The 12,551-nt window shown below is 36.7% G+C and overlaps 1 protein-coding gene across 9 annotated transcripts in view; it reads left to right on the top strand.

Moving 5' to 3' along the window:
• ERBIN (erbb2 interacting protein) overlaps nt 1–12,551 on the top strand; it is a 124,683-nt gene that overhangs the window by 77,466 nt on the left and 34,666 nt on the right. For all 9 annotated transcript variants that reach the window (XM_078067274.1, XM_078067268.1, XM_078067270.1 and 6 more), the window contains 4 exons: nt 687–759; nt 1,079–1,208; nt 1,536–1,651; nt 3,247–3,316. In XM_078067274.1, the coding sequence (XP_077923400.1) occupies nt 687–759; nt 1,079–1,208; nt 1,536–1,651; nt 3,247–3,316 (389 nt within the window). The remainder of the gene's footprint in view (nt 1–686; nt 760–1,078; nt 1,209–1,535; nt 1,652–3,246; nt 3,317–12,551) is intronic.

Genomic DNA, 12,551 nt, shown 5'->3' with positions numbered 1-12,551 from the left:
TTCTGTAATTTATTCAACACTTTTAATTTAATTTAATTTTATTTTTAAGAAGACTTTATTTATTTATTTGACAGAGAGAGACACAGAGAGAGAGGTAACACAAGCAGGGGGAGTGGGAGAGGGAGAAGCAGGCTTCCTGTGGAGCAGGGAGCCTGATGCGGGGCTCGATCCCAGGACCCTGGGATCATGACCTGAGCGGAAGGTAGACGCTTAACAACTGAGCCACCCAGGCGCCCCTCAACACTTTTTAATTTTAAATTAAACTCTGTTTTTATTGTTTTAGTATTTAGAATACACAGAATAGTTTGCCATATACCTATGAATTTTATACACCTACCATTCCTTTTTGTTTGTGCTCACTTGTGCCATGGCATTGTTTTAAGGAGCAGGGCTACATCTGTGAACAAAGCAGACAGAAGTCCCTACTTTTATGAAGCTTGCATTTTTAACAGGAGTAAAGTAGATAAGTATACACTAATGTTAAAAGGTGATATATTGGTAAAAATTGAAAATACAGGGTAAGGGAGTACAGAGTAATGAGGTTAGGTTGGTTTCTCTTGTAGATGGGTTGATTAAGAAAGTTCTGTATGATTCATGTCAAATGTAGTATGTGCTCATATTGACTGTTGGTTGACCTGCTTCTAGTTCAAGCTGGAAAACTGTATATTATTTCTTCTCTCAAATAGGTTCATTGAAGAATGTAACAACTCTTAAAATAGATGAAAATCAATTAATGTATCTGCCAGACTCTATAGGAGGGTAAGATTTTTCTGAAACACTAGAAGACTTTACTTTCATTCAGCTTTATATATTTATGTTTTCATTCAATCATATATATTTTTAGATAACTGCATAAAAAGCATCTAAAGGAGATTCCATAAGCATTTTAATAAGTAATTGGTTACAGGTTGGATAGGTTTTTTTAATAAAGGTAGGCTTATTTTTATTATTAAGTTTAGTGGAAATAGAGTTTTTCTAGATTTGTTAAAGTCAAGTTCAAATATTTATATATTCTTAAGTTTTTGATTATATATAGGAAACTTTTTAAAAATGTGTGTTTTCTGTTTTAATTGATTAGGTTAGTATCAATAGAAGAACTGGACTGTAGCTTCAATGAAGTTGAGGCTTTGCCTTCATCTATTGGGCAGCTTACTAATATAAGAACCTTTGCTGCAGATCATAATTATTTACAACAGTTACCCCCAGAGGTATTGTATTTTTTAAATTTGCTTTGAATTTTCTTTTTTTTCCCCCATATTATTTATTATAGCTATCCAGTGTGGTTTTATCTGTTTTCTTTAGAAATAATTATGTAACTCTGTTACTTATTCTCTGAATAATAATTAGCTATACTGATTTACAGAGATACCTAAATACTTCTCTTTATACATGAAAATCAATAATTGAAAAGAGAAAATATGTTTCCTTTTATAAATGAGAAGAATGTTTTCATAACTTTTGGAAAGTATATTTTACTTCTGCCTATTAAGCAGTAGGCCAGAATTTTGATACCCAGTTTTATGTTTCTCTTTCAGATTGGAAGCTGGAAAAATATAACTGTGCTATTTCTCCATTCCAATAAACTTGAGACACTTCCAGAGGAAATGGGTGATATGCAAAAATTAAAAGTCATCAATTTAAGTGACAATAGGTTTGTAATAATGTTGGTTTATAGAAGACATTGGATGAAATTAAAGTTTCATCATTTGATATAAAATGTCATGCATGTTGTTCTTTTCATATGCTTTTTTGGTTTTTAAATGGAATTTTCATTTGAAAGAATGACCTAATTTTACCTGTGGTTTTTTTTTTTTTTTTAAAGAATTTATTTATTTATTTGACAGAGAGACAGCGAGAGAGGGAACGCAAGCAGGGGGAGTTGGGAGAGGGAGAAGCAGGCCTCCCACTGAGCAGGGAGCCCAATGCGGGGCTCGAACCCAGGACCCTGGGATCATGACCTGAGCGGAATGCAGACACTTAACCACTGAGCCACCCAGGCACCCCTGCCTGTGGTTTTTATACTGTGGTTATTTGTCATAGTTCATTTTGTGTCGACTTCAGCTATACAACTTACAGCTTGAGCTATACAGCTGTTCTTTCCTTATAGTCACCTTTTTTATTCCATATCTTCACCTTAATACTGCTGCTGAATGAAGCAGCTTTTCATCTAATCTACTCTGTATTTTTCTGAGCTGAGATGTGATTAGGAACCCATTCACACAGCTTGGGCAGCACAGTCAAGGTGCAGAGCAAATAGATCACTAGAGTTACTAAATTGGAATAATGTTAAGAACAGACTGTAGTTTTTCCTGAGGTAAAGATACTAATAATGATAAAAGAATGTCTGTAGAGCATTTTTACATTATGCTTTCATAGTATCTTACAAAGTATTCAAAACAATACTATGAAATAGTACAATAGGTATTGTCATTTTATGAGGAGAAAATTAAAACTCTTAATTTAAGATGACTCATTTAGCTTATAAAGTAGAGCTTTAATGTAAGCCCAGTTTTCTCACTAGTTAGGGTATTCGGACTGTTCCATTTTATTTAAGAATAACCACTACCTTTTAAAAATTCAGTCCCCATTTTTGCCCATACTTTGTACCCCAAAGCTAGAGCCCTAGGTTCTAGCAAATTGCCTTGGAAAATAGGTATAGCAGAATGGATAGGCATAATAAGATAGAAGATTTAAGTAGACATTCTTTTTAAATAGGTGCTGTTCTAATTTGGCATTCTGATGAGGTGTTAATATTACTTTGTTTTTTATTCATTAAAATGTTTAAATAGTCTTTGGAATATGAAAGTGCTGGCTCACAAGAAAAAAACAGAACAGTGCAGTTTTTGTAACGAGCTATCACTAAGACTTTCTGTAGTAGTTTGTTCTTTCTAAATACAAATAAAATATCCAAAGCAATGTTATGAGACATTGCTTAATGTGTTCTTGTCTTTGCATTAAATAGGGATGGTTAACATTTTTTTCTAGCAGATAATTTTTTGGGGGGTTATTAGATTATCCATTTTTCCCCTAGCCAAATTGATTCAATTGAAGAATTGTATTTTTAAAGTGAATTCTTATTAAACTGGATAATATTTTGTCTTCTATCTTATGTCAAAGACCTATATTGGGTTCTCTCCTAAATTAAATATTTTTCTTCTATCAATAATATAATATTGTTTAGAAGACCATTAGGTTTTGCTCTTATATTTTAACATTTGTTATTTTAATTTTGTATTTTCCCCACAGATTAAAGAATTTGCCCTTTAGCTTTACAAAGCTACAACAATTGACTGCTATGTGGCTCTCAGATAATCAGGTAGGCATTTGATTTTGTAAATTACTGGAATGCCAATTGTGTTAAATGATTATGCATAATAATTTACATGGGCTCATTTAAGAGCAGTTTTACTCTGGTATACATTTTAAAATATATATAAGAAAAATCTTGGAAAATATTTGGATACAGATATTTTTGTGCAGTTTGTGTAGATTCAAAACAATAAATCCTATTGGACTTGTCTAATTTCTTCTGAATCTGTAAAAAGATATAGTGATTAAGAAATCAGACTCGGTATTCTCTTAACTTCTTAAAGTTTTTATAGTGATCCTCTGTGGCATATATCTATAGAAATTTAATAATCAATTTAAATTATGCTTATAATCAAACACTTTCACACAACTTAAAGAAATGTTTCTAAGGAACTAAGAGTTATTCCTTGGACTTTTCTTTGATTGATAAACATTTATTAAAGGCTTATATAGGTCATGAATTGCTCTGGGAGCTTGAGATATATTGGTGAAACAAATAGAATCGTCTTATAGTCTCATTGAACTTATATTTTCAAGAGAGATAAAGAAAACAGATAAAACCACACTGGATAGCTATAATAAGTAATTATGTAATAATATATCAGAGCTACAAAGAAAAATAGAACCTGATAGTGATTAGAAGAGTAGCAGGGCAAGAGTAAACATCCTATTTTAAATAGGGTGATTTAGGACGTGTCTTTCTCTAAGGAAGGCAACCAGTAGAGCAGATGCTTACGTGAAATTAGGAGTGAGTCATGCATAGACTAGGGCAGTGAGTTGAGAGAGGAAGTACGTTTAAATATTAAGAGTAAAGTTCCCAATATTGGAATGAGCTTGGTGTAACTGAGGAATAGATAAAATAGATGAAAGCCCTGATGGCTGGAATACAGTGAGCAAGGAAGAGAATTGAGTAAGATTAGATCAGAGGGGAAAACTGGGACTAGATTGAGCACATAGGACCTTGTAGGCCATACTAACCAATTGGGCTTTTACTCTGAATTAGATAGAAATATATTGAAGTATTTCCTGCCTGGGAATGGCAAGAGGTAATGTACATTTTTAAAAGATCATTTTGACACTTGTGTGAGGAATGGACCATAGTTGGGTGCTAAGGTTATGGGTGGAATATTCTGTTTTGGAAGGAGAAAGTTCAGTAAGGAGGCTGTTGCTGGGCTTCAACTATTGTGATAATAATGGAGATGGTGAGAAGGAATGTAGGAATGTCAGGTATTGGCTGGAGATAAAATTTGGGAGTCAGCATTGTACAAATGTTTCATTTAACACCATGGAACTGCATAAAATTACTAGGGAAAGAGGATAGAGAAGAAAAGAAGATCAAAGATTAAGCACAGGGAAGAGAGTGGCCCCAAAAGGAGAATAAGAAGAGCCAGCCAACCAGGAGAATGTGTTATCTAGAGAGTCATCTGAAGAAAGTGCTTCAGGAAAGATCATCTGTGCCACATGTTGCTGATGGGTCAGGTAGATGAGCTAATTGGCTGTTAGGTTTGTCAAGGCAGAAGTAGTTACTGACCTTGGGAAAAGTACATAGTTTTAGCGGAATGGTGGGGATGAAATACTGATTTCAGTGTATTACAGTGCATGGGAGGCAGGAAGGTCAGGACAGTGAATCTATCTTAGTACTCTAGCTAAGTTTCCATTTGGACAGTTAATAGATAAGTCTCTTGGTATTTGCCTTGGTCTTAGAAATAAATGTTAGTATTTTATCCTTGCAAATAGTAGTATCATTCACCTGTGAAAAACATTGGCAAAATGTTTTGAGTTTAATTTGAAATGTCTCAGTCTTAGGATTCATGGTGTAGATTGTTGTAAACCTTCTACTTTAATTGATCAGAAACCTCCTGTATAATGTTGCCAAAATAATAGATTTTAGGTCCTAAACAAAATAAGGGTTAACTTACTATCTGTAAGTATGAGGAAATCTTTTTTCCATACCTATTCTCAGGTATTTCTTACTGGTAAAAAAAATTTTTTAACATAGTAGAGTATACATAAGTTTGCTGATACTTTTAATACATTAATGCTTAGTATTTGACTTTGAGCAGTATCTTATAATAAATTATCTAAAGCTCTATTTTCCTAAGGTTTTGGATACACTAGTCTCATAAGATCTTAAGTTTCATAGTTAAATTTGCTTGGGAGACTGTATTATATCCTTCTTTTGAATTATATTAACAACTTATGTGTTACTATAGTAAAGAAACCCACTTGTCTATATTTCAGGATTCTCCAAACTTCTCAACCAAGATCCCTTTTCTTACCTAATTCTTACTAATATCCTAAAAGCCTTAAGTTGTTGTCAGTCCACACTTATGAATCAGATTGTAGTATTTCCTTGTTCTGCAAGTTAAGGAAATATTGAAATGATGATACCTCTGCTTCTATTACAGCTTGAACACAGTGATTACTGCATCATCATTAAATGTGTCAGTTCATGTATATATGGAACTTTTAATTTTCTGATCTCTCTTAATTGAATATTTACATGTGAAACGTTTTGAAAATTTGCATCTGGATTCTCAAAACATTGCTGGGCCCTGGCTTATGCCAGATACTTATTATAGTTATGAGACATAGGTCCTGGTCTCAAGGACTCAGACTTTTAGTATAATAGCACTATTGCAGTAAATCAATACCACCAAATTATGCCAGATGACTCATTTTAGTGAAATTATCTAGTATCTAAGACCATTTCTTCATATTTATAATGTTCTCTCATTTTCTTCTTTGTTCCACATCTGTTAATTACTTTAAAAAAACAAAAATTGGGGCGCCTGGGTGGCTCAGTCATTAAGCGTCTGCCTTCCACTCAGGTCATGATCCCAGGGTCCTGGGATCGAGCCCCGCATCGGGCTCCCTGCTCGGCGGGAAGCCTGCTTCTCCCTCTCCCTCTCCCACTCCCCCTGCTTGTGTTACCTCTCTCGCTGTGTCTCTCTCTGTCAAATAAATAAATAAAATCTTTAAAAAAAATAAAAAAAAAATTATAGTGGGGGCACCTGGGTGGCTCAGTCAGTTGAGCATCCAGCTCTTGATTTTGGCTCAGGTCATGATCTCAGGGACATGAGATCGAGCCCTGGGTGGGCCTCTGTGCTCAACAGGGAGTCTGCTTAAGATTCTCTCACTCCCTGTCCCCCAACTCATGCTTGCCCTCTCTCTCTCAAATAAATAAATCTTTAAAAAAAATTGTAGGGGCACTTGGATGGTGGATGGCTCAGTCAGTTAAGCATCTGCCTTTGGCTCAGGTCGTGATCTCAGCGTCCTGGGATCGAGTCCTACGTTGGGCCCCCTGCCCAGTAGGAAGTTTGCTTCTCCCTCTCTCTCTGCCCCTCCCCCGTGCTTGCGTGCGCACTTGCACTCTCTCTCTCTCAAATAAAGTCTTTAAAAAAAATTGTAGTGATGGGGGGTTTTGTATTTTTTCTCAAAGTTCGACAGATAATAAAGAGGTAAATGATGAAGCAATAAAAAAGTAAAACCTCCCTTACAATATGAAGCAGTCATTTTGCTGTGAAAGAACAACTTACAGGGGAGAAGGTATGTGAAAGTAGTTTGATTATGAATTATCAAAATAAATTGCTCTTGGATATTTCACTGACCATGTAGGGAATATACCTATATGCAGTACACGGAGTAACATAATTTTTCGTGAGTCTCTGAAGTCTTAAACAAAACAGTTGATTCATTTTGTCCTTTTCATTCAGGAGCCATTTATTGAATAACTGCTTTGTGCCAGGCTGACTAAGATGGGCCAAGTAAGGATATTAAGAAGGTCATTGTAATACAATGTAATAAAAGGCTTGGTGGGACTAGGCTTCAGGATCAAAGAGGAGGAGCGTACCTTGGGGATATAAATGCAGGTTTCCCAGTGGAGGAAATGCCTGCAATGACTAACTACGTCTCAAAAGAATAATAGGATTTAAACAAAGAAAGGGGAAGAAAATTCTGGTCAGAAGGAATATCATAAACCTAAGCACTCTTTGGTGAAGAAGTCTAGTGTACTCAGTAACTATACACGTGGTTCATTGTGACTAGAACATAACCTTTGAGTGGAAGAGTAGGAAATGAGGCCAGAGAGGTAGATAGCTACCAGGTCGTGGGAATCTTGTATGCCATGCAGAGCAACTTGCTTTGTATTTCAACAATGGTGAATAGATTTTTTTTTTTTTTTAAGATTTTATTTATTTATTAGAGAGAGAGAGCACAAGCAGGGGGAGCGGCAGACAGAGGGAGAAGCAGGCTCCCTCCTGAGCAGGGAGCCCAATGCAGGACTCGATTCCAGGACCCTGAGATCATAACCTGAGCAGAAGGCAGATGCTTAACCAACTGAGCCACCCAGGCGTCCCATAGATTTTTTTTTGATTGCATGTTAACTCTGATAAATTATGAGTGGCTTTTGAAAGATTGTTTTAAGAATTTGGAAGTCATTCAGGCTCAGTGGAAAATTGCTGTGATTAGGATGACTGTAATTTATTGTCCATGCTAGGACACTTTTGATAGTGAAAGGGGCTTTATGATAATTATGTCAGAACAGTGTGTGTAAAATGCAAATGTCCCAGGCAGATTGGGCGTTTGGTCATCATAGTCATAATCAATTATTTGTATATGCCATCAGTTTAAGAGGAAGAAGTGATCCTCTGATATATGTCAACCCTACTATAGTTGATGGTGAACCAGGATAACCTGAACAAGCCAAGTATAGGATCAGATTGTTATTTTGGAAAGCTTTTTGGGCTGCATTGTGAAAGATGGACTTAGCAAGGGCGATGGTGCCAGGTGTGAAGGCAGGAGAGACTGGTTGGAGGGCGTTGCCTTACTCAAGGCAATAGAAAATGTTGACTTGAAGCAAGATAATGATAAGAGGGCCAGGGAAGAGCGGGTATATTTAAGGTATAACTTAAAAGGCCACATTAGTAGAGTATATGAAGAATGCATGTGTGTGAGAAGAAAGGAAGTAAAAGCAAAGATGAGCCTCAGAGATGTGGCTGGAGTGACTCACTGGATATTGATAAAGTAATCAAGATGAGGAACCACAACAGAAAGAAATAGGTTTATGGGAAGATACTAAGTTCCAGTTAGGCATGTTAAGTTTGAAGTACCTTTGGTATCTGGGTAGGCACCTAGAGAATAATTCTAGTGGCCATGATTCCCCCCCACACCCCGACTTTGTTCTAGACTGTGGTTTCTGTGCTCTTGGTTTCTCCGTTCTTTTAATTTCGAACCTCCTGGGATTTCTCAAAATTGCTCCTGAAGGCACAATTTCCTTTTCTCCAGGACCATTATAGACCTATTCCTTTGGTGTTTTTAAGATTTTATTTATTTGACAGAGAGACACAGCGAGAGAGGGAACACAAGCAGGGGGAGTAGGAGAGGGAGAAGCAGGCTTTCCGCCAAGCAGGGAGCCCGATGTGGGACTTGATCCCAGGACCCTGAGATCATGACCTGAGTGGAAGGCAGATGCTTAACGACTGAGCCACCCAGGCCCCCTCCTTTTGTTTTTTTATTAAGAAAAATTTTTTAAAGATTTCTGTCACAAGAAGAGATATAGGAGCTCAGCCCATCATCTTAATTACTTTTTTTAGGGAGTGGTTTCATAGCTTTTACTACTTTCTCAAAAGGGATTTTCTGAATTTATTTATTTAATTGTTAGGGATGGATGAATCCTGAGGAATACTAACATACAAACATACATACCTTTATTTATGTATTTATTACTAACATTTAAGTGGCAGGTGGATTAATAGGCTAAGAAAGAGTGGCCATAGAGGTAGAAGAAAAACTATATGATAGTAGATTCAAGTTAAGGATGAGGCAGTTGACTTAAAGGAGGAAGTTCTAAGTTGAGGGGTCAATTCAAATGAAATCTGGAAAATATGCATTATATTTTGGCAAGTTATACTTAACTTGCCAACTTATTTTGACTACAGCTAATGTAGTTTTAGAGGTGTACATCAAAAACCCGATCGATGCGATTTAAGAAATGAATAAATGAGAGAATGGAGCCATACAGTTGTTGATTGAGCTTTTAAGAAGGTTGGATGAGAAAGAAGAGGAGTGGAACATAAACTGGTAGCTAGGGGCAGTGTAAGAAAGAATCCTTTAGTATTAGAGAACATTTTTATAGGTTGTTGCAAGGAGGCTGTGTGGAGAATGAGATAAAGAATATGAGAGGGGGTTGGATAACTGGTGTGTAACTGATAGAATTTAAAACTGTGGTAGAGGGACACCTGGGTGGCTCAGTCGGTTAAGCATCTGCCTTCGGCTCAAGTCATGATTCCAGGGTCCTGGGATCGAGCCCTTTGTCGGGCTCCCTGCTCAGCGTGAAGCCTGCTTCTCTCCCTCTGCATGCCGCTCCCCCTGCTTGTGTGCTCCCTCCCTCTCTCTCTGTCAAATAAATAAATAAAATCTTAAAAAAAAAACAAAAACAAAAAAACCATGGCAGGAACTCTTGCCCTTTTGAAGGCAGCTTGGTCTGATGTTTGTGAGAGGGAGAGCTAATAATGTTTATGTTGAAATTCTTAGAATGTAGCAGTTTCCAAGCAGTTCTTAAATCCTATTTTTTTTAATCTTTTAGAAAATAATACTTCAAGTATAATTTAGGAAACGCGGAAGGGTTTTCAGGCAACATTGATATTCCTGTTGAAGTTGGTTACCACAAACTCATAGTTATACTAATTTGCTAAATTGTGTGATACAGAGTAAGCAAACGGTTGGTATGATTCTGGATTGCAGCTTTGCCACACCCCATGTAAAAGACAATGCACCAAGGAGGTCTTGGTAATTGGCAAGAAAATGGTTATAATGAGATCCAATGAGGTACAAAGAGAGAAGCAAAGGCAAGAAAGAATGATGGTGATAAAGTTGGAAGTTCAAGGGAGTGTCAGTCTTGGTGAAATTGACTAGCACGTATTGTGGAACACTGGAGAGAGAGCACCACATGGTGTCTGTCTTAGTATTCTCTCCTGGTTGTCCTTGTGATTGACCGCTCCTCAGTTTCCTTTTCAGGAATTTTTCTTCTGCCCATCTTTTTTTTTTTTTTTTTTTTTTTTTTTTAAAGATTTTATTTATTTGACAGAGAGCGAGAGCAGGAACACAAGCAGGCGGAGTGGGAGAGGGAGAAGCAGGCTTCCCGCCGAGCAGGGAGCCCGATGTGGGACTCGATCCCGGGACCCCGGGATCATGACCTGAGCCGAAGGCAGACGCTTAACGACTGAGCCACCCAGGCGCCCTCTTCTGCCCATCTTTTATATGTTGGTGCCCCATGTAGTACTCTAGGTTCTTCTTTAGTTTCTTTTCCTATACTTTCCTCTATGAAAGATACAATTACTCTCTGTATGCCCATTATTCCTAACAGTTATCCTCAGCTCAGTTCTTTTTCCTGAACTGCACAGTCATTGTCTACTTAACATTGCCACCTAGATGTCTCAAATTCACCTAGGTCAAAGGTGAACATTCCATCCTCTGCTCTAAATCTTTTTCTTTTCCTGGGTTCCCTAGATCAGTAAAAAGTCCTTGCTAGAGACAGAGACTTGGGTGTATAATTCTTAACTACTGTTCATCATATAGTGTATCATCTTTTACTTAGACCTGCACTGTCCGGTACAGTAGGCACTACTGTTGTGTGTGTAGTCCAAATTGAGATGTTCTCTAAGTGTGAAATACACACTGGATTTTGTATATGTAGTATAAACAAAGAAAGTAAAATATCACATTAGCAATTTTTATTGTTCACACATCAAAATTATATTTTAAATATACAGGATATGTTAAATTTAATGCATTATCAAAATTTAACTTATTTTTGCTTTTTAAAAACATGCAGCTGCCAATAATTTATAAATTATCTATGGTTCTCATTTTAGTCTCACTTTTGTATTTATGCTGGACGGTGTTGATTTGACTATCGAGATTCCTAACAGGTCTCTGCCTCCATGTTGGCACCACTTCCAGTCTCATATCACCCTGATTTCATTCTGAACCACGATACAAATGATCCATTTATCTGGTTCCAGCACTAATCTATTTAAAACCTTTTCATGACTTCTCCTTTCTCATATTGTATCCTTCAAGACCTTGCTCATCCTCTGTCTTCATCTCTATCCCTTACACCTTCATTTTCATATCCCCAAATGAGTTCTCTCCTGGAACATTCTCTCTCCCCCTTCTTACTTGGTTAATGTCTATTCATTGTGTAGGAAGGCTTTCTCTCAGGAATGCTTTCCTAATCACTCAAGACTGTGATAAGTGGACACCTTCTATGTGTTCTGTTCACTCCCTGTACCCTCTCTAACCTGTAATTAAATCATGTTGTAATGTCTTATTTTGTTATCCCTATCTTTCCTCTCATATATTGTAAACTCTCCCAAATCAGTGACCACTGTATACCTGGTGCCTGTCATAGTACTTTGGCATATAAAGGGCAAATATAAGTAAATATTTGTTGAATGAGTGATTTTAGATTTCAAAGGATGAATATTTATTGGCTATATTGTGGGAATTATGGCAAGGAAGTAGAATGAATATCTGAAATGAAATAGGAATAGAGTGGTGCCTGGCTCTCTCAGTCAGGAGAGCATGAGACTCTTGATCTCAGGGTCGTGAGTTCAAGCCCCATGTTGGGTGTAGAGATTACTAAAAAAAATAAAATTTTAAAAAAGAAATAGGAATAGAGATCACTGGAGTTAGTGTTTTAGGGAATGGAGAGGCTTGGTAAATAATTCTCAGTTTCTTTTTTTGTCTTTGTACTCCATAAATAACAGATGATTAGTTTTCTTATAACATCTTCATTGAAATATGATTCACATACCATACAATTCACCCATTTTAAAGTGTACAATTGAATGCTTTTAATGTATTTATAGAATTGTACAATTATTACCACAGTTAATTTTAGAACTGTTTCAGGGGCGGTTTGTTTGTTTGTTTGTTTTAAAGATTTTATTTATTTGAGAGAGAGAGCGCAAGTAGGGGCAGTGGCAGAAGGAGAGGGAGAAGCAGACTCCCCGCTGAGCAGGGAGCCTCCTCATCTGCTAAGACATCAGTGGCTTAAGAGAATGACCATGTCATTTACATTTTATATCTGTTGAATTATCTATGACTGTGGAAAGATTTGTCATAAAAGAATCAAGAATAGATGGATACTACCAGAGGTCAGTGGATATTAGGAAAGGAGATAGAATGGCAGAAGCAGAGTTCAGAATGGTAGAGGCACAGTTGAATATCCCTCAAAA

Source organism: Halichoerus grypus, chromosome 2 (genome assembly GCF_964656455.1).
Source record: "Halichoerus grypus chromosome 2, mHalGry1.hap1.1, whole genome shotgun sequence".
NCBI lineage: Eukaryota > Metazoa > Chordata > Mammalia > Carnivora > Phocidae > Halichoerus > Halichoerus grypus.
Note: the sequence above shows the minus strand (reverse complement) of the source record. Positions and strands in the feature narration are given on the sequence as shown.